Raw genomic sequence first — 22,032 nt, 5'->3', positions numbered from 1 at the left:
TGGTGCTTGACACTGAGTGAGCGCCCCACAACAATTCTGCCTTCTCTGTGCTCTGGAGCTCAGAAGAGAGATGAAGACAGAGACTGGGGAAGCCCTGGTCATGCGGTTCTTGCTGGGCCGTGGGACAGGGAAGGGAGGGTCAGTGAGCAGGGTCCTGGGGGCGCGGCAGGGGAGGAGCCTTAGGAGGTTTGGCTGAGCAGGGGGGCCAGGTGGGTGGTCATGTGGCGCTGGAGCCAACCTGAATGTCCATCAATGGGGACAGACTTACATGGCAGTACAGTCACACACAACAGAATGTGACACATCCCTGACGACTGAGGCATAGCAGCCCCCTGCAGCAACATGGACAAAGTCTGGAGGCATGAAAAGTGATGCAGTGGTCTGTACACACTGTGACACCAGCTATATCGCGCAAAAACAGCCCAAAAGTCCTCTATTCTTTGGGCATACATATGCCAAAAAAACTACTTTAAAAAAAAGGGATGGTTCCTGCAGGGAAATGGGGATGGCGACAGGGGGGTGCGTGGGAGGAGCATGCGGTAGGGCGAGCTGTTAACCATGTTCTCGTCCTGGAGTTGGGGGTAAACTTACGGGTTTGTTGTAGGATTGAGCTTTATAACATAGAACTGTGAAATACGTTGGCAGGCATCATACAGTCTAAAAGACGAAGAAGCAGCTACAGCGTGAGAACAGGTGGTGGGAAGAGAGAGGTAGGGGGCCTGACGAGGTGATGGGGCTCCAGGGAGGAAGGGCAGGGGCTTGAGCATGTCTGACGGCCCACGGTGGGAGGAGCCGGGCCAGGGGAACCGGGCCTGGGAGTGACCAGGAAGGGCCGACAGCTGGCAGTCCCAGCCAGAGGGCCCTCTGTGGCCCTAGAGAGGCTCTACCCCTCGCTCAGCCTCAGTGGCCCTGTGAACACCAGGAGGGTGGCCTCTCCCATTCCTAGTGATCTACTGCGGTGTGACCATAGGCCTCAGCCACAGGTGGAGAGGCACATGGGATCCCCAGGTTCCAGGTCCTGCCCTCCTCTGCCCCTCACTGACACTTCAGCCTTCTGGTATCCTCAAGTCCCTGGGAGGTGGCCTCAGAGGCAGGGCAGCCAGTGGGTCCGCCCAGAAGCCCTGCCTGCTGTCCACCGCTTGCCACAGAGCTGCACTAGGCCCAGGGCCATTGACATCCTGCAGATTCTGATCCCAGTGTCAGCCCAGATGAGTCTGGCCACAGAGCATCTCTATGCACAGAGCAGACCCCTTCCATTCTCTTGGCAGATGTTGGTCGAAAACCCACAATGTCCAGATACCATTCTAGTCCCAAGGAGACAGGTACAAAGAAGATAAACAAGGTCCCTGTGCTCACAGAGCTGACAAAACAGGGTGTGTTAGTGACACACGCCAAGGAGGAGAAGCAGGAAAGGGGGACAGGAAGTGAGCAGGGGTGTGAGGACTGGAGGCCTCACTGAGGAGGTGACTTTGAGTAAAGACCTGAAGGGGGTGAGGCAGTGAGCCGTGTGGACACTTGGGGAAAGTGTATGCCAGGCTGAGGGAACAGCCAGTGCAAAGGCCCAGAGGTGGGAGCAGCGGGGAGCCATTGCTGGCTTGGAGGGGAGAGTGGAAGAGGACGAGGTCAGAGAAGTAAGGTGGTAGGGTGAACTGAGGCCAGGTCCAGGGCAGAGGTGAGGCCAAGGCCTGCGGCAGAGGTGAAGGAGGTCCCTGGAGGAGAGAGGCAGGTCCGGCTGCAGAAGGAAGGAAGGATGGAAGTAGGCAGGATGGGGTGGGTGGGCAGGATTAACCGCTCCCTGGCTGGACCCAGGAGACACCTCCGTGCAGCTCTGGGAGCCAGGCTGGGATGTGAGCCATGGGAGGCCTTGCTCCTCTCCCATTCTCCCAGTCCCAGGTCCAGCAGGGACTGGCTGTGTGACCTGGACAGGACCCCTCCCCTCTCTGGGCCTGTTTCCCTATCTGTACAATGAGGATTGGATCTGTTGGTGCCTGGGGTACCCCCAGCTCTGACTTCTTCCAGCACTTCGAAGCCTCATGTCATGACCCCAGTCCCCCCGACTTCCCACCCGAGCTGAGGCTGTGGTTGGGACAATGGTGGGGCAGGAACGACTCCCAGCCCCAGGCCTGGCCCCTCCTGGGCTCTGCACTTCAGGTTTGGTCCTCAGCCTAGTGGTTCTGGCTTTGGGAAAGCCCCTTGCTCCCCATCCTGCCTGCTCTCCCACCCCCACTCAGGGCCTCAGAGGGCCAGGCACCCACAGACAGTGCCCCTGGCTGGCCTCACTGTCTCCTCCCTCAGAGCGGGTCCTGCAGACCAGGAAGAGGTGGGAGCAGCCATCACAGGCCAGGCTGGGGTGCTGATGCCCTGGGTGGCCCCTCAGAGCTGAGCAGCCCGACCTTGGCTCCCACTCGCCTCTGTGCTGAACCTGAAGTGGGAACAGGTGACCCCAGTCCCCTGCGTGCCGCAGGGCCCCTACTGTGCCATCCAAGAGCACAGGCGAGGCCAGCCCGCCTGGATCCAAATACCGGCTCTGCCACCTCCTAGCTGTATGACCTTAGGTAAGACAGGACAGTAAGAGCTGCCACCTCACCGGGCTGCCGGGTGACGACATGAGCTATGCCTGGCACGGGGGGGCGTGGGCTTGCTGTTATCACTCGACATTCTCTCATATGACCACGGCCAACTTACATCCAAGGAAACTGAGGCCTGGGGAGACTGGCGCAGAAGGGGGAGAGGGTAGGGATTCTTGTGCTTATTGATAGGATCTTGGCTAGTTTTTGTTTGATTTTTAAATTGTGAAATATATTCTGTCAACGTGTGTGTATAACATACACATACAGTTAAACTAACAATAAAACACTCAAAAAACAAAACGGCCCCCAAATAAACAAAAAACACTCAAGCGCCCCCCTCCCCACTGAGATTTGGCATGTTCTTAAACCTCTCTGGGCCTCAGTTTCTTCATCTGTAAGATGGGGACGAGGCTTGCAGTGGTGAGGGGCTTCAGGTCTCGGCTTGGCCATCAGCGTGGTGCTGTGGTGGAGCGAGGCCGGGGAGGGTTTGCCAGAGCTCACGGTCTCCCTTGCGTCTGTGATCAGGAGCCAAGGGGCAAGGGGCTGGAGGGGCTGTGCAGGGGCTCCTGGAGGGGATGCTCTGGGCCTAGTGGGGGCCTGGGTGAGTAGGGGCTGGAGGCTCAGAGGCCAGGTCAGGGGCTGAGAGAGAAGATACACAGCTCAGAGCCAGGCACACCCAAGCACACAGATAAGGCCATAAATGCAGGGCTGAGCATCCAGGGACCCAACCAAACTCCGATGGCTGATAAGGAGGATTCCTCAGATTGGAGTCACAGCAGGCCCCAGGAACAGCCCTGCCAGGCCAGCAAGAATGAGCTCCTGCCCTCCCCACCCCCACATTCCCCACCTTGGCTCTGGCCTCTGGCCCCAGTCAGGAGGCATCAGAGAGAAGATGAACTCCTAAGGGGGAGGCTGGCGAGGTGGTGGAGACACCAGGAGACAGTCTAGAGGTCAGGCGCACAGATCCGACGTGCTTGTGGCATATCCAGGGAGAAACGCAGGCCTGGGCTAGAGACGGAGCTTATAAGCCCAGGGTGGCATTTCAAGACTTGCGGAGGGATGAGGTGGCTCAGGGAGAGAGGATGGAGCCCTGGGGGGCACCCCTGTTTAAGAGATGCTAAAGAGGAGGTGGTGGCCAAGGCCCGTGATCTCCCCTGGCCCTGGGAACCCGAATACTTTGGGACCTTAACTGACTTGTGCCCTGGGCCCGGCCCTGTCCCTCAGGAGGTGCAGACAGGTCAGGGAAAGCAAGAGAAGCCCACTCTCCACCTCAGCCATAAGAAATGATGACATCCGGCCATTTATGACAACCTGGATGGACGTTGAGGGTATTACGTTAAGTGAAATAAGTCAGAGGGAGAAAGTCAACTACCGTATGATCTCACTCCTAAGTAGAAGATAAAAACAAAAACAAACAAACACATAGCAACAGAGATTGGACTGGTGGTTACCAGAGGGGAAGGGGGCAGGGAGGAGGGCGAAAGGGGTGATTAGCCCTTTGTGTGGTGTGAGTGTGTGTGGTGATGGATTGTAATTAGTCTTTGGGTGGTAAACATGATGCAATCTACACAGAATTCGAAACATATTATGATGTACACCTGAAAGTTCTATAATGTTAGAATCCAATGTTACTGCTATAAAAATTAAAATGAAAATTAAAAAGAAAAAAGCAGTCCACTCTCCCCTGGGCAACCTGGAGGAAACCCCAGAGACCCCACGCCACAGGACTTCCTGTAGCACTGCGTCCTGCGGCGCCAGCCCCAGGCTCCGCCCCTTCCTCAGCTCCCCGCCCTCCAGATGACGGTGGGCAGGGCACAGTCCTAGGACCTCTTCTCTCTCACCCTATTTCCCAACATGGTCTCACCAGCCTTTCAATACCGTCATGTGCCAACAGCTCCCCAAATTAGATCTCCAGCCCGATCCTGTTTCCAGACTTCAGACTCCCATGTACGGTCGCCTACTGGAGAGATTTCCATCCCCCAAGCCTGCTCCTCACACTCTTCCTGAGCTCAGTAATGGCACACTCAGTCTTCCCTTGCTCAGGCCAAAAAGTGAAGTCCCCCCGACTCTCGCCTCTCACCCCCCACATCCCAGCTGTCAGCAAATCCCACAGGCGCCATCTGCAAAATGGATCTAGAACCCAACCACTTCTCACCACCCCACCACCGTCACCCAGGTTGGAGCCGCTGTCGCCTCCCTCGGAGATGGTGTGGCCTCTTACGGCTCTCCCAGCCCCTCCCCTTGCTTGGACTCACCCTACAGTCTAGTCTCAACACGGCAGCTGGAGTGATCTTTCCAAGAGATGAGCCAGATCTGATCGTTCCCTCCTCTGCCCTAAGCCTTCCATGGTCTCAAGGCCCCGGCCACCCTCTCCCTTATTCCTTCCCCTGCAGCTGACACTTTGCTGTTCCTCCAGGGTGCACAGCACGCTGCCACCACCAGCCTTCGCAATGGCTGTTCCCTTGGCCTGGCACGGTCTTCCTCCAGACAGCTGCATGGCTTGTTTCTCCCACCCATGCCTATAATGTGTCTATCAACAAGCAGAGAGAAAACAGTATTAAAAAAAAGAAGAGAAAAGGTAGTAAATTTAAAAGATATTGGTTGTAAACCCTACTAAAAAGTTTCAATTAGCTTTCCTGAGCTCTCTCCTGGGTGTAAGCCCTGCCCCAGCCCATCTCCAGGCTCCTGGTTGGGGGTTCACACTTCCCCCTAGTGGCCTTTGGAGGAAAGAGCCCCATCTTCAGCGGCTTGCTGCTGTTCTCTATGTTGTGATGAACATAGTGCCAACTTCCCTCCCACTTGTCCTGATTTGCCGGCCACGTGGTCCCAGGGGCTCCATGACAAGCTCTCTGCCCGTGCAGCGGAGAACACAGGTGTTGGAGTCAGGCCTAGTAGGAATTTCAGATCCCCAGTTGTTCACTGGGTGATCTTGGGCAAGCAACCTAACTCTCCAACCTTCGGGGTTGAACGGGGTAATGATACATGTTTCCCGGGGCCTTGAGTAGAGGAGTGAGCACAGAGCCAGGCAACACTAAGTGCTCATAGCTGTCGTCTACCCTGAGGAGAGGTTCTTGGGGAAGTGTGGGAACAAGAGGACCCTGACTTGCTCGCCCATGGTCAGGCTTGGGTGGGTGGGTGGCACAGTTTAAGCGGGGTGACTGAAAGCCCCTGCCCTTGCTGGGCAGCTTCCCAACTGCTCTGTTTCTTCCCCCCAAATGAGCTCCTCCTGAGAGACAGACAGTCCTGGGACAGCAGGCTCCAGAGGCTGGACCGTGTGGAGATGCTGCATGACTTGGGGAGACTCTCCCAACCTCCCAGGCCCTCTCTGTTTGCCCACTTACCCTCCCAATGGCTCGGGGCGCCCACGGGCAGGAACTACTCCTGCCTGACAGATGGGGAAACCAGTGTTCAGACACCGCGAGCAAACTGCCCAGGGTCAGAGAGAGCTGAGGCAGCCACCCCGGCATGCTAGTTCAGCGGGGCTCTCTGCAGCCAGGTCTCCCAGGAGGCTGGGCCTTAGGAAGAGCGACCACATGAAGCCTGGGGCCGAGGGCAGCCTGCGCCACTGCGAAGGATTCCAAGGGAATTCTGTGTAGGGAAGACAGCTCCCTTTTCCTGAGGACTCAGCCCCTCCTGGCCTCGGGCGGTTCTAGGCTGGGAAACCCAAGGCCTGGATTCCAGTCCTGGCCTGGCACTCACTGTGTGACCCAATGGAGCCTTGCCCCTCCTGGGCTGGGCCCTTTTTTTTTTTGAGGAAGATCAGCCTTGAGCTAACATCTGCCCATCCTCCTCTTTTTGCTGAGGAAGACTGGCCCTGAGCTAACATCTGTGCCCATCTTCCTCTACTTTGTATGTGGGACGCCTACCACAGCATAGCTTGACAAGTGGTGCTATGTCCACACCCGGGATCTGAACTGATGAACCCCAGGCTGCTGAAGAGGAACGTGCAAACTTAACCACTGCACCACCGAGCCGGCCCCTTTGCCTGGGCCTTTGTAGCCTGAGAGGTTGGACTGGCTTAGAGAATGCCCTGAGGACTTGTGAGCTTTAAAAGGCCATGAGAGATGGTATGGGACATTCACGCCGAGGCCACGTGGGGAGTCTGGGAGGCAGAACTTTCCCGATGGGTATAGCAGGGTGTGTGGGGGGACTGACGAGGAAGGCAGGTCTGTGACAGTGAAGGAGCCTGGCCTGGCCTGGCCCTGCCTCCCCAGTTTTGGAAGAGGAGGCACAGTGGCAGGTTCTCCCTGGAGAACCAGGTCTCCAGGCTTTCAGGCACGAAGCGAGAGGCCGGCACCACATGGGAAGGACTCCCCCAAACCTAAATCTCAGGACCTGCTGTTTGAGATCTGTACCTCCCCCATGAGACCGACATTCCTTCTTCCCCAGCCCTGGTCCGCTCTCTGGCCTGGCTGGGACAGGATCCAGAGCTGCTCCACACAGACCCTGCCGTCAGCACGGCTGCTTTCATCTCCACAGTCCTGCACACAAGCCCCCTGCACGCCAGGCGGGCACCACCGGTGAAAGGAGCCAGCCCTCCAGACGAGCCAGAGGGGATTCCAGAGATAAGCACTTGGTCTCTGGAAGGCTCTGGCCTCATAAAGAAGCTCCTGCTGAAGAAGAGCGTGGGGCCAGAGGGGGAGGGAAAATACCACCTGATTCTCAGGGAGCAATAGCGTGGGGTCCTGGTGCCCACAGGCTCCCACCACGTGGGTGTGGACGGGTGGGAGCGTCTCTCCCTTTAGTCCAAGCTCATGGAAAGTCTTGTCTAAGGCCACTGCTCAGTGCAGAATCCGCCGAGCCCGAGCAGCAGCTTCCCCTTGCTGGGGGGCTGTGGTCCCTCCGGTGATGGAGGAGGGCTGGCCCCTGCCGACCCATGGCACCCTCTCCTACCTCCCGGGTCTCCTGAATCTCTCCCCTCTTCACAGCACCAGCTCCCATCACCTCATCCTCTCACTTGGATCACTCCTGCAACCCTTGGCCGGGCCTCTTGCCTCAAAGTTAGCCCCCCGTCCCTTCTACACACTCGGCCTGAGAGACTGCTCTAGAACAGCGGGGCAAACCAAGGGTCCATGGCCGAGGCCAGCCTGCTGCCTGTTTTTGTAAACCCACGAGCTAAGAATGGTTTCTATATTTTTAAGTATTTGGGAAAAAATAAAAATAGTTAGTGACGTACAAATTACAAGAAATTCTGGTTTCAGCATCTATAAAAGAAAGTGTTATCAGAACAGTCGTGCTCACTTGCTTACGCATTGCCCGTGGCTGCCTTCACACCACAACACAGAGCTGGGTAGCTGCGACAGGAACTCGAAGGCTCATGAAGCCTAAAACATGTCCTGGCCGGCCCTTTACAGAAAACACAACTCCTGCTCTGGATCGTAAACCAGAGGCGCCGCTCGCTGCTTAGGACCCTTCAGTGACTCTTTGTGGCTCTCCACAGCTGACCCCTGTCCACCTCCAGCCTCATCACTGGTCCCTCCAATTGTCTGCCCACTCTGGACAACTAACCCTTCCTCGAACCTGCCACGAACCACACCCCAGGGCTCGTCCCACACCATCTGCCGTCACTTGGCTGCCTCCCTCCTTCTCCAAATGGCGGTCTGCCACCTCAAGACTCAGCTCAGATGCTTCCTCCTGCTTCCCTCCCCCAACCACGGTGGCCAACTCCTACCACAACGTCACAGAAAACGCCTCTGACGGCTCCTCAGCTTTTAATAACAGACTAATGACCTACTTGGGCCAGACCAACCAATTCCATTACAAATATTTGCTCAGGTGTGCGTCCCTCCCTGGACTACGAACGATAAAAGAACAGGTCACTCTGCCGCGCACATGCTCGTGCGGGCTGGCGCGGGACAGGTGGGCGGGCACGCACCAGCAGAGGCGTGGGCAGCGCTCTAGCAATGTGGGGGAAGAAGACATTTACGTATTTTCCACGTCTCAAGTATCATTTTTATAAAGTTTCAGCACCCAGGATCAGGCCCCTCCACGTGCGTTCTCATTTAGTCCTCACCACGACTCTGGTGAGGAACGTGACACCTCCATTCCACCAGGCAGCAAGCTGGGTGGCAGAGCTGGGATCTGAGATCAGACATCCCACCTCCTGCTGCTCCTGAGATGCTCTCAGGGTACAGCTCACCCACTGAGCTCACCGCCTCAAAGACGTAACGGATGCTCATGGGCTGCCCGCTGTGTCTGGGGCCGCTGACCCTTGCTGAAAGGGCCCAGACAAAGGTGGTTTTGCATTCTGTCTCTTCCCTCCGGTTGCCTCTTCTCCCTGCTGTACCCGATGCCTTTCAAGGCAGATTGTCTAGGTCAGGACCAAACGGCTGCCCTGCTCTTCCTATGAATGTTAAGTGCTGGTTTTGTGACGTCACTTCTCAAGTCTCCTTCTGTTGCTCTGGGCTTGTGGCTTGTTCTGGAGCAGCGGCAGCTGCTGGCAGTCTGGCCCCCGTGCTGGAGATGCCAATGCAAAGAGGGCCAACTCATGTAACTGTCGCTGCACCTGCCTTGAAGGAGCCTGTGGGATGCTCCCAGCAGGCTGCTGAGATAAGCCATGACTGTCCACCTTTTTTGGGAACATTCAAACAGAAGTCCAGAGCTCAGAGACAGGGAGAGCCAACACGGCTGCTGCAGGCCTGGGAGAGAGCAACAGAGGAAGGGCAAGTCTACCTGAGACCCTCTCCAACACAGAGGAGTTAGGGCTACCCTGCTCAGCACACAGAGGCCACCGTGTGACCCTGTGTAGGAGGTGCAGCTGCCTTACGTCCTCCACCATCATGGTGGACAGCTCATGTCTGTGACCAGACAGGCTCAGTGATGTGGTATGAGGCAGCCCCCGGACTCTGGAAAACAGAACTCTGTAAAGCAACCTGGCCCCTCTCCTAGGTTAGAACTGATGGTACTGAGAACCACTAAAACAGTTCAGCTAGACAAACCTGTGAGAGGTTTTGGCCACAGACTCAGACGAGACAGCCGGGTCTAACACAACCTGGGTGCTTCGGGATATAGTGTGCCAATTCAGTGTTTGCTTTAAGGACTGAGAAGTTCGCTTGTGTCTTTCTAAAGACCGCGATGAATCTGGATGAAGGCGGCGAGGTGCACCAGGCGTTGCAGGCATTTTCAGGAGGAGGATGCATGACTGGGACAACTGGGCTCTAAGTGCCATTTTCAGGCTAAAATTCTGGTCTGTCCAGATCAAGCCCAAGGTTGCCCCAACCCTCCGAGCAATCAGTGATGACGTGAGAAGCCTCTGCAAAAACATGATGGCATCGCCAGTGACTGTCCAGTCAGACATCTGGCCACACGGAAATACTTTATACAGAGGGAACAGAGGAGCAGGGGACTCCGACACACTCAGGCTCTGGACGTATTTGTCTGAGACAGGAGGCAAGGCTGTCAGTCTCCCAGGCAGCTGGAACGAGCATGCCTTATCTGCCAGCAGGCGAGTCTGCCCCACACCTCATTACTCTTTCATGTGAGGGGATCCTGATCCTCTTAGTCCTGGACATCAAAGTAGTCAATTACTGGCTCCTTGGCTATTTTCTGTAAATTACTGCTCCCAGGATTCCTGCAAAGCAAACAAAGAATGATCAGTATTTTCTTGTTTGGGGGAACAGACGCAGGTCTCCAGAATGTTCAGGATCAGCCGCTTCACATGTTGTGAAGCTCTGATAAGACAGCGGGGCCCGCCTGTGCTGGGAGCCGCGGAATCTGGTGATGGGCACACAAGGGTTCACTATATTAATACTGTTCTCTTTCCTCTAAAAAGTTTCACAATAAAGGTTTGTACAAAAATAAAGCAAGCAAAGGAAAAAAAGACAGCACGGCATAAACAGGCCAAAGACGCCACGTGGTTAGGTACAGGTGGACTGGACGTGGCTGTGGAATTGCCCTTACGTTTCCAAAACACTGCCCACGTGGGTTCACAGCTGTGCTGACCAGATCCAGGCTGCCTGCTTCCCAGGGGTGGAGTGGGCCTGGTCCTGGGGAGCTACGTGGCCCCAGGTACTCCTGGCTGAGGCTGTGCCCAATGGGCAACACCCAGCTGTCTTGTCTAGTCCTAGGAGAAGACTGATTGCTGTGACCCTCATGGTGATCTTGTAAACTGTCCTACCCACCCTCCCAGAGGTTTTGTGTAGGACATACTGCTTGGGCTTCTGTGCAGAAGGCCAGAACAGGAGGAGGGACCCCTCTGGGTCCCAGAGCAACTTTCAGCAACACTGCCTCGGTCACGGTAGGGTGGCTGGTTCTCTCCCGGCAGGGAGAGGACGGGAAGGAGGGAAGGCGCTCCTGCCCTGCTTCTGTCTGGGAAAACACCTGGCAGACGTGCTGCCTGCCAACGCGGTTTCCTGTTCTCTTTAAATCATGAATACGTGTTTTTGTTGTAAAAATGAAGTCAAACTGCACAGAAGTAGACAGAACAAAACACCAAAGTCCCCCCTTTCACTGCCAAGTCCCCCCATCTCACTTCCATCTCCAGAGTCACTGCTGTGAACCACGTGATGTTCCTAAGTCATCTGGTGGGACAAACTGAATCCACTTCCCAGTGTCACCATCTACACTGCGGGACTTACGTCCAGTGACCTCTTCCTGGAGGGAAATGGGCATTACAAACACCACATCCCAGTCCAATCGTACATATTTGAACACAGGACCCCAAGGACAGGCCGGAGGAGGCCGCCAGCGGCTGGTGCAACCCAGGACAGTTCCACCCCTGCTGGCTTCTCTGAACAGACAGGGCCTTCTGGAAGCAGCTTAAGAATTCTTACTTGTCTGTCTGCTGTCTGTGGTGAGGAATCGGTGGTGGAGGCCGGGCCTGCACTTCCCTTTCAAGTACACCTGTCAGCGTGGTAGCAGGACAAATGGACTTCCCTCTGATAAAAGACAGAACACAAAGTATTGAAAAGCGAGAACAGTCTGTGGAGACTGGCAGACAGCAGGAAATCCAGTCCGTGACACTGGGATATCCCTGATACGACCAGTCTCCTCAGGCACCGTCACCCCCATGTCACCCTTGCCCCTTCCACCCACCTCTGCTGGGCCTGTGACCTGCTTCCTCTCACCTCAGCTTGAGCTTCCTTCATTGGGAAGTTCTTCTACCCCCTCAGGTTCTGAGAGTGACCCTAGGTCCTCCCTGTCCTCTCCTGTCTCACATCACTGCCTCAGTTTCCTCTGATGGCAAACAGTGTTTACAGGGCATGCCTTGAGTACAGTCCAGCATCCTTTCTGTTTCCTTCAGGCCAGGAGGTCAAAAGGGGAAAGGGGCAGATGTGATGGGCAGGCAGCCACCCCAGGCCCCTGGGGTCTGTTCCCTCTGCCTGACATGCTGCCCCCAGTGACAGCCGTGGGTCTGGGCAGACGTGAGGCTGGCATATTTCAGGGCTGCCTGCGCTGTGGCCTGGGGCCTGGCCTTTGCTCCCTGGGCCAGACTTTAGGTCACCTCAGAATGGTTGTCCCAGAAGCAGACCTTCCATCTATTGGTCCAGGAGAGGAAGAAAGGAAAGCAAATGCCGACAGACTCTGCTTCCCAGGTCCAGGGCCCCCAGCAGGTCCTCCTGCGAGGGCAGGATCAGCCCACCTGACTGCCGTGACCACGACGTTGCGCTTCGGCTCACTGTCGTAGCTCACGCTCTCCAGGCCATACACTTGGGCCAGGTCGTGGATGATTCGGCGGTGGTCTCTGTTCATGGGAGGGAAGGAGTGGCTCTTCTTACTATTCTTCCCCTGTGTTGAGGGAAAAGACGACCAATTGATAAAATCATCCTGAAAACAGAATATGCTTACAAAGGTCCTTCTAGCCTCACCAGAACAGCCGGGGTCAACCAAGTTGGGGCTGAGTCTTGGAGGCCCACAGCCACAGCATCTCACTGACCGCCAATCAAGCTGCGGGGTTTGGGAGGACGAGGGCTGACATACTTCCTTCACCCACTCTGGCCACACGGGAGCAGTTGGCCATGTTAGGGACAAGGGGTAAGTGAGCTGAGACTCACATGGGTGCTGTGACGGTTCCTCCTCAGGGCCCGTAGCCAGCGAGTGAGTGACACTCCCAAGAAATGACTAAATAGACCGAAGACTTACAAAATACGGAAATCTCACTTCCTATAAAAGTGCATTCTACACTAATAATCATGAGTGTGCAGATAGAGACACACAGCAGAGAAAAAGGTTTGCTCAGGTTTCCTAATTCGGAGAGGAACAATGATCCCATTTTGTCCTTCGAGTTAGTATCCTGCTGGGAAGTGGGAACAGAAAGGAGGAAGGGAGGAGGGGCAGGGGCTAAGAGAAATGCTGGGAAGGAAACTCGCCATCAGACATGGAGCTGAAGCGGCCGTCCCATCCTGACCCATGGCCCCCACGAATGAAGACGGAGCCACCGTGGGGCCGGCTACTCTGACCACAAGACTTTCTTGCTCAAAGCTACCTCCAGGACAGGGGAGTCACTCTCCTGAGACCCTTGAAGGGTCTTCACACCACACTGCTCTTCAGCTCTAGGCATCCAACTTCTTTTGTGGACCCAATGTGTCTTTACTGCCTTCAGGGAAATGAACCCGTGTGTCCTACCACATAACAGCCTGTCAGAGATCTGAGGGCCCAGCGTGTCTTCCCAAGCATCCCATACAGCCAGCAACTCTCACTGCGGGACCCCCTCATCCAGTTTCTTCACCTATTCCAGGCACTGAGCTCGGATCTTTTGACATTCTATTTGACTGCACATGTCTCTTCTGGACCAGGACAGGGCTTCCCTGGATGTTATAATGGCTGGGCTTTTGGGGAAGATAAGGATCCTCAAGGAAGTTGTGGCTTTTCCCCACAACTACTCTACACTGACAGTGTTTCTGGGACTCGAGTTTCTATCAAGCTGGCCTTAGAGACACATCCAGTTGTATGTTTTGACTTTAACCTTGTTCACGGCCTCCACAAGCGCTTCCATTTCCTTCTCAACGTCGCTGACAAACTTTAAGTCCTTCCTGAAACGAGAAATCACCACAGTTAATTCATCTGTTCCTGCTCTTCTGAGAATCCCTTCCACTCGCCCTCTCTGCCTGCAAAGTGCAGACAATGGACAACGTGGGCAGAAGAACTACAGAAGTCAGGAACTGCCAGACAACAGAAGGTCGACTGCAATCAAAGGGAAAGGGAAAGGGAAAACAAATACGAGAAAGGAGAGGACGGAAGGAGAAACAGCCACTGGAGGGCCAGGGGACAGAATAGGAGCTGTTTCTGCCCAAGTGAGGACCCACGGGGGGCCCAAACTTCTACCACAGGGAACACACAACACCTCATATTCAGTTCCTCAAGGGCACAGTTCTGAGAAACCAAGAGAAGGATTTTTATTAAACGTCATATAATCTCTTATAATAGATATATAACCTTCAACTGACTCAGTCACAGAGGAGTACATACTAGTGACTACATCCTAAAAGACCAAACACTCTTGTAGGCCACAATTAAGAAAGCAGGTAACAAGCAACATACCTGGCATCTTCTTTCAAACTGTCACTGAATTTTGACCCTGAAGAACGTACATTGAAAGGATCAGAATCTTCGCTGATATGAAACGCCTCTGCTAACCGTCTGAAAGGAAGAGAGAAGCATGTAAATAAAAGGAAAGGAGCGGGGCAAACTTCTTGTAGTAAGAGAGTTCCCGCCACATCCTCAGTTCTCTAGACGTTAATGATCTTATTTCAGGAAGCCTGATTATATCCTGGGACAAGATATGGTACTGTCTTCATGGAAGAAAATAAACACGATGCTCTATGTGGGTCTGAGTGCACCACAGGCTGACGCTGGGCCCTGGGTTATGTGGTGGAGAGGAGGCTGGGGGTTGAGAGCTCTGGGAACGGTCAACAGGGATGGCATTCTCTGAGGTTTCACCGAAACATCAGATACACAAAGTAGACACATAACTATTAAAATTAATATCACCTCACAGAAAGTCTGGAATACAAAGGAAAGAATTCCATTAACAACAGAAACACTGCATTTTAATACATTTCCTTTCAGATTTTTTTCCCTTTAAGTATTTGCAGTCGGTGTATGTAAAATTTTACATCTTTTTTCCCCACATCATTATATGATAGGCATTTCTCATACTACTATTTGGTTTTCATACTTACTCTTTTAATAGCTGCATAATCTTCTAATTATGTATATCCTACAATTTACTTAAACATTCCCCATTTAGATTTCTGTCACAGTTCCCCAGTTTCTCAACTTTAAAAGTCACACAATTAATATCTCTGAGCAAAAAGCTTTTAAGATTATTTCTTGGGAAAATGTTTCCAGGTGTGGGATTACCAAGTTAAATGGGATGGACACCAGACCCTTTGGTCACTGCAGTCTGAGTGGTCTCCACGACCCCTTGGCTGTGTTCTGACCTGTGGCATCTCATCGACACCCAGCTATGCCTTTTTTCTTTAAAGACAGGTAAAATTCAGCTTAGCTCTTAGTACAATTTCCACTTACACAGACAGGGGTCTCTTGCAAGTTTAATGCCCATAAGAATCTGGTTTAAGCTCAATTTTCTTTTTCTTTCTTTTTTTTTTTTAAGATTTTATTTTTTTCCTTTTTCTCCCCAAAGTCCCCCGGTTCATAGTTGTATATTCTTTGTTGTGGGTCCTTCTAGTTGTGGCATGTGGGACGCTGCCTCAGCGTGGTCTGATGAGCAGTGCCACGTCCGCGCCCAGGATTCGAACCAATGAAACACTGGGCCGCCTGCAGCTGAGCGCGCGAACTCAACCACTTGGCCACGGGGCCAGCCCCTAAGCTCAATTTTCAAAATTTCAAGAGAATTCCTAGGGGGAGATCTTCCAATTTTCTGATTCGTCAGCCACTCACTCAAATTTAAACACCAATAAAACACGTCTGTGGGCTGCAGTTGGCCTGCCAGCGCCTCATCTCTGCAACGGAGTATACATTTGCAACCTTAGGTGGTGGTTTCCTTTTTAACTTTGCTTTTCTTTTTTTTCTTAGGTCAGTGGGTATTTCAGAAGGAATCTCCATACAGTGCGGGTCATTACATCATCACTGTAAGATTGAGGAGAAATTCAAAAGGCTTTCAAAACAGAGAGCCAGCTCTAATCAATACGAATATTTCTGAGCACCTACTAATGTGCCAGGCTCGAGCGAGAGCTTTATATGCACCATCCTTAGTTTTAATCTATTAATCCTCACAATAACTCTGGGAGGCAGATACTATTATTGTCACCATTTCCACAGATTTTTAAGACAATTCAAGCTTAGAGCGAATGTGTGACTTGCCCAAGGTCACACAGCTAAGTGATCTGTGAGGCTGGGACTCAATCCAGGCAGGCTGAGTGGGGAGCCCTGGCTCTGACCTCTATGACGCTGCCTCTCGATCACACGGAGGTGCAGCTCCACCTCTGGAGGCCTTGTGCGATCTCGCTACAGCATTTCTGAACACTCAGGACTCCTGGTTCACATTCTGCAGCTGAGAACACTGAGATGAACGGTTCTTAAAGGGCGAGTTTCCAGCAGCAGTTATTACAAAGTTACCCTAAGGTCAAACCCAGGGAAATTCGGGCAGTGTCATTAGTCACCACATCACCTTCTACACATTCAGCTGCTGAAAGAGGTCCTGGTATCAAGTGTGCAAAGTCAAACTTGAAGGGACAACAGGACTATACTTAGTCTGCATTTGTCTGTTTCTGTTTGACTTTTTACCTTGAAACATTTTCAAAGAAAGACAAGTTAAAAGAATATTACAATGAATTCCTATATGCCCTTCACTTAAATTCTACAATCATTAACATTTTTACAGGGCTATACCTTTTAATCAGTCTTTGTTGGAACCAGAAAGCTTGCCAGTCATTGAATAAATGTCCCTTAATTTGATGAAGAGTATCCTCAAATAGCTCACAGGAAACATCATAGTTAGTGGTGAAATATTTAAAGCTTTCCGACAAGTCAGGAATATCACCACCTTCTATTCAACACTGTACTGGAGGCCCTAGCCAGTGCAATAAGGCAAGAAAAAGAAAAAAGTTAAGAATTGGAAAGAAAGAAAGCTACTATTATTAAAAGAGGACATGACTGTGTACATGCAAAATCCAAAAGAAGCTACAGATAAACTATCAGAAATAAGTGAATTTAGCAAGGTTGTGAATATAAGTCAACACACATGAATTGTATTTCTATATACCAGCAACAAGCAATTAAAAAATTAAATTTTAAAAGTGATACAAGAATAAAATATCATTTATAATAGCATCAAAAAACATCAAAGAACAAGGAGCAAGTCTACCAAAAGATGTACAAAATCAATGCACAGAAAAGGATAAAATATCATTGAGAGAAATCAAAGAAGACATGAGTAAATGGAAGGATGCACCTTGCTTAAGGATTAGAACACTCAATGTTACAAAGATGTCAAAAATCTCCCCACATTGATCCATAAATTAAATACCAGCTCAATCAAAATCCCAGTAGGTTTTCTGGGTAGATATTGATAAGCTAATTCTAAAACTTAGATGGAAATGCAAACAGCCAAGGACAGCCAAGACGATCCTGAAGAACCAGGTTTGAAGAGATACACTACCAGACATTAAGACTGGTTATACAGGTACAATAATTAAGACAGTGTGATACTAGTACAATAGGATACAGCTAGAAATAGACCCACACATAATATGAATAGTTGACTTAAGACAAAGGTGGTACTGCGGAGCACTGGGAAAAGGACATCTTGATAAACAGTACTGGTCAAATGAATATTCACATGGAAAAAAACTGAATCACGAACCCTCCTTATACCCTGCTCAAAAAAATCAGTCCAGGTCAACTGTAGATCTAAACGTAAAATAAAACAGCTCCCAGACAATAACACAGAAAACCATCATGACCTCAGGATAGACTAAATATTTCTTAAATACGGCAAAGAAAGTACTACTCACTAAGGAAAAGACTGATAAACTCAACTACGTTAGAATTAGAAACATCTGTTTATCAAAAAGACACCATTAAGAGTGAAAAGTGAAGGGGGCTGGCCCCGTGGCCGAGTGGTTAAGTTCACGCGCTCCACTGCAGGCGGCCCAGTGTTTCGTTGGTTCAAATCCTGGGCGCGGACATGGCACTGCTCATCAAACCACGCTGAGGCAGCGTCCCACATGCCACAACTAGAAGGACCACAATGAAGAATATACAACTATGTACCAGGGGGCTTTGGGGAGAAAAAGGAAAAATAAAATCTTAAAAAAAACCAAAACTAATCTAAAGTGCTAGAAGTCAGGAGAGAGAGAGATCTTTGTGGAGTACAAGAGAGGGTTCTGGTAATTTTCTGTTTCTTGACCTGGGTGCTGATTACACCACTGTATTTACTCTGTGATGACTCACTGATCTGTACACTTCTCATCTTCTATACGTATGTTATACTTCAACATAAAAGTTCATTAAAGAAAATTTTAAGCCTCTTATGCCCACTGGAATCAGGAAGTCTACAGGTCACTGAATAAGTACACTGTGGCAAGTGATGTTTACACCACGCCCAGAATCACACATGCTCACGTTTCAGAAATATGCTGAAATCACTTAAGTGGCTAATCCTTAAACCCTTCAATTCTTGACGATCGAATTTCTCTTGCTCTCCAATAGCAACAAAAGACTCAGAGCAGGTGTTGAGTGAATGCTTGAAGGGTGGCTCCCTCCCACGAATTTCACAGAGCCCAGAGACAAGTAGATAAACAGCAGCTGAAACTACTTACTTCTTCCTTTCCAAGGCTGAACACTCCTCATCGCACTCCAGCCTTGAGAAGCAAATGAAAAAAATAAGGTCAGGGCACAGGTTTCACAGCTCCTATCCAGTAATAACTTCTCAGATGGTCAACCTGGAAACAGAGCAGATGCTGGCCCAAGGATGGCTGGATGAGGTCCCTCTCAAGGACAGGGGGGCAGGCCTCTGGGCATGCAAGTTCAGAAGTCCTCAGAAGCGCCTCAGTGTCCCGTGGCTGCTCAGCCCCCAAAATGCTCCCAGCGCCCCTCTGACTGCCCCACCCCCTCTTGACACAGTCACCACCCTGGTTCTCTTTCTCACGAGGGCTGGGCTGGACACATCTAGGTCCCGGCTTTCTCTGGCCACTGTTTGGAGTGAGGCCTGGAAGTCTCCTTTGGTCTCAGCTATCACCTGAGCAGGAGTCGCTGGACTGGAGTGGGTGTGGTCTCAACATCAAATGTCTATTGAACACCTACTGGGTGTGCAAGGCTTTGCTGTGCGGGACTGAGATAAATAAATGGTTGCTGACCTCTGGAAATTAAGGAAGGCATGGCCACACATTTAAAATCTACCTGGCTTGGTGAATTTCCTTCTTCGTAATTAACTTGCCGATCTCCACTGAGTCTCCAAGCTGCATGTCTGTTATTTTAGAGGCCATGGAAATAGCAGCTATTCTGAAGTATAAAAAAGGAGGGGAAGAAAAGGCGATGCAGTTTCACAAGAACTTCCCCATCCTAGGCATGCAGAGGATTTCTTTCAGGTGAATCTACCACTCGACAATTTGTGCGACCTTGGAAGCCTGGCTATTATGAACTACTCATACATTTGTGTCTTATCTCAATTAGAGGCTAAGCGGCTCCAGAGGAAGTAATGAGGTAATTCACTCCTCAGTACCCCTTCTCAAGCATCCAGGCCAACGCATGGCCCTCGGTGGGTATCCAAACACAGCCACTCCAGCGTCTGCATACTCCTAAAACCCTACCTCCATGGTACATCTCTGCAGCTAACCAGAGATACACATGGCCATCCACCCCACACACCTCCACCTCTGCACTCAGATTCTGTGACCAAACAAGTCCAAAGATTTCAGGAGGCTGGAAAGACACCTCACAGGTATTCAGAAACCCCCACCCAGGGGAGGAGCACAGGAGTTGGTCCCAAAAGCATTGGCATGGTAAAGCAATTCACACAACTTCAGGACATCTTCCCTTCTGATCTCATGATGTAATAAGACCAAAAGGGAGAGAGGAAGGAGGAGGAAGAGAAATAAAAAGGTTACTTTAGAAATTAAAGTCAGGGAAGGAAAGGTACATACAGCAATACTTTGAACTAGAAAAACTAGATTCAAGAAAATTTATTTAAAAAACTTTCCAACCTTTACCAAAGTTGTAAGGATCCTACAGTAAACACACGAATCCTGGATCCACCAATTGCTAACATCAAGTAGCACTAACCTTTGATAAGTACTGGATGCTTCACAGCAAATCATCATCTCTTTCCTTCGTCCACATTCGCACTGCAGCTCTACCTGAAACGAGATGAATGGGGAGCGACTTTTAGCACAGGGAAACCATGTGAACAGGCAGGTTTCACTTCTAAAGCCTCTCTCAGATCAAACCACAGCAGAGAACAGGCAGTGAGTGGACACCCTCCAGGACAGAGGAAGCTAACCGCACACGCACACTGACAACGCTGTAGTTGACATCCTTGGAGGGAAGTGTCCAGTCTACAGTGCCCCTTTCTGTCCTCAATCCCGCCCCAAGGGGCAGGCCTAATGAAACTTCCACCACTGAACTGGAGATGGACACGTGACCCAGGACCAGCCAAGGCCTAATCAACTCCACCTCGCCCTCTGCTTCTACCTCCTCTGGGGGGCCTAGCTCAATCCCTTGGACCAGGTTAAGTCCCCACTCACATGCTCTCATAGCACCCTCTATGTGGGTGTACCCGCTCTTCACGACACTTACCACGGCCATAACTGATTAACTGAGTAATTAGTAAGTGAGTATCTGCCCCACTTAACTGAAGGGACCGTGTGCCTCCCGTTTGCTGGCGTAGCCCCAACACCTAGTGCAACACCTTGCACAAAACAGACACTATTATATTCGTTGAATAAATGGAGTGGGCAGAATCTCTCTTGAGAATCTGATCTACGGGAGACAGGGACCGTGGTCACCTTCTGCACTAAAAGGCCATGTCGAGCTGGGCAGACAGCAATCTGTACAATTTACTCCAGCTTTCTCTTGCTAACTTAACCTGCAGTTGCTGGCAACCAAGGACCCTGATTAGGATGTGTGCCCAGGGCCGCCGCAGGCAGTTCTGCACTCACTAGCGGCCCCAGAACCACAGCCAATGCCCCACCTGGAGCCAGGAATACGCACCTCAGCTTTACAAGCAGTCACGGGGCAGGGTAAGCTGGGGTGGCAGGGCGCCATACAGGGGTGGCCACAGTCAGCTCTGGGGGTGCTGCAGGGCTGTTTGCAGGCCTCATCCACAAGACACTCTCCTTTGTGACAGAGTCTCTGACACTTGTGCATCCCACACGGTAGTGTGGCACTGCAGGGTAATCCGCAAGAGATATCAACCAGGTGACAGGGGATGTTGCTTCGTAACTAGGAGAGACAGAAGTAGCCAGATTCACATCTCCGTGTGGGATTTAGGGTGAGTCTTAATTTCCTATTTAAAAACTTCTCAACTTTCATGGGGCTGGCGCAGTGGTGTAGTAGTTAAGTTCACACGTTCTGCTTTGGAGGCCTGGGATTCGCTAGTTTGGATCCTGGGTGCAGACCTACATACTGCTGCTCAAGCCATGCTGTGACTGGCTTCCCACATATAAAATACAGGAAGATGGGCACGGATGTTAGCTCAGGGCCAATCTTCCTCAGCAAAAAAGAGGAGGATTGATGGCAGATGTTAGCTCAGGGCTAATCTTCCTCAAAAAAAAAAAACAAAAAAAAACACTCCTCAGGGGCCAGCCCCATGGCCAAGTAGCTAAGTTCATGCACTCCACTCCGGCGGCCCAGGGTTTCACTGCTTCACATCCTGGGCACAGACATGGTACCGCTCATCAGGCTATGCTGAGGTGGCATCCCACATGCCACAACTGGAAGGACCCACAACTAAAAATACAGAGCTATGTACTTGGGGGCTTTGGGGAGAAAAAGGAAAAAAAAAAAAAACTTTAAAAAAAAGAAAGACAAAAAAAACCCCCTCAACTTTCAAAAAGTTCTTTTGTAAAAAGTTCTTTTTATCTGAAAAAAATTAGGCTGATTTTCAAAGTCTGAAAGGTTAGTTTGAAAAGAAAAACAAATCTGAACCTTATTTAATAACGCTTGTTCTGATCTAAAAGGATTTGTGTTAGCAGCCAAGTTTGACCTGAGACCTCAAACTTCCCAAGGTGGGGAAGGAGCATGTGAAACTCAATCACGAGGAGAATGTGAAAATGCGGTGGCCAGCTGGGAGGAGCAGCCGACTTTCTGCCTCCTTTGCAAACAGCTGGGGCACTGAGTCAACAGACAAACCCTGAGGGCGGAGGGCACCCTCAGCCCACGGTTTCAAGGCTGCTAGTGGGGCTGTTTTATGTAATTAAATACTCAACTCTCCTGGCAGGTCCCAACTCCGCACGGTCTCCACAGCTTTAGGCAGCTCTGTCATTTAAAAAATTAAGAAGCAATAGCCCATTGAACCCCAAACTCATTTTTTCCTTGAGAAATCACCTCCTTCCAGGATTTC

General features: G+C 51.3%; 1 protein-coding gene across 5 annotated transcripts in view; it reads right to left on the bottom strand.

Moving 5' to 3' along the window:
• Positions 1 to 8,264: 8,264 nt before the first annotated feature.
• Positions 8,265 to 22,032, bottom strand: part of NFX1 (nuclear transcription factor, X-box binding 1) — a 61,482-nt gene continuing 47,714 nt past the window's right edge. For 2 of the 5 annotated variants that reach the window (XM_001499262.6, XM_070248751.1), the window contains exons 16-24: positions 20,682 to 20,912; positions 19,755 to 19,828; positions 18,873 to 18,974; positions 18,293 to 18,334; positions 14,049 to 14,147; positions 13,474 to 13,540; positions 12,151 to 12,296; positions 11,342 to 11,446; positions 8,265 to 10,140 (exon numbers count right to left, since the gene is read on the bottom strand). In XM_001499262.6, the coding sequence (XP_001499312.2) occupies positions 10,068 to 10,140; positions 11,342 to 11,446; positions 12,151 to 12,296; positions 13,474 to 13,540; positions 14,049 to 14,147; positions 18,293 to 18,334; positions 18,873 to 18,974; positions 19,755 to 19,828; positions 20,682 to 20,912 (939 nt within the window). In that variant the 3' untranslated portion in view covers positions 8,265 to 10,067. Of the gene's footprint in view, positions 10,141 to 11,341; positions 11,447 to 11,635; positions 12,297 to 13,473; positions 13,541 to 14,048; positions 14,148 to 18,292; positions 18,335 to 18,872; positions 18,975 to 19,754; positions 19,829 to 20,681; positions 20,913 to 22,032 lie in introns of all 5 variants that reach the window. The other 3 variants (XR_011431595.1, XR_011431596.1, XM_005605056.4) reach the window with 3 other exon arrangements.

The sequence above is a fragment of the Equus caballus genome, chromosome 23 (genome assembly GCF_041296265.1).
Source record: "Equus caballus isolate H_3958 breed thoroughbred chromosome 23, TB-T2T, whole genome shotgun sequence".
Classification (NCBI taxonomy): domain Eukaryota; kingdom Metazoa; phylum Chordata; class Mammalia; order Perissodactyla; family Equidae; genus Equus; species Equus caballus.
The sequence above is the reverse complement of the archived record's forward strand: the minus strand, read 5'-3'. Positions and strand labels throughout refer to the sequence as shown.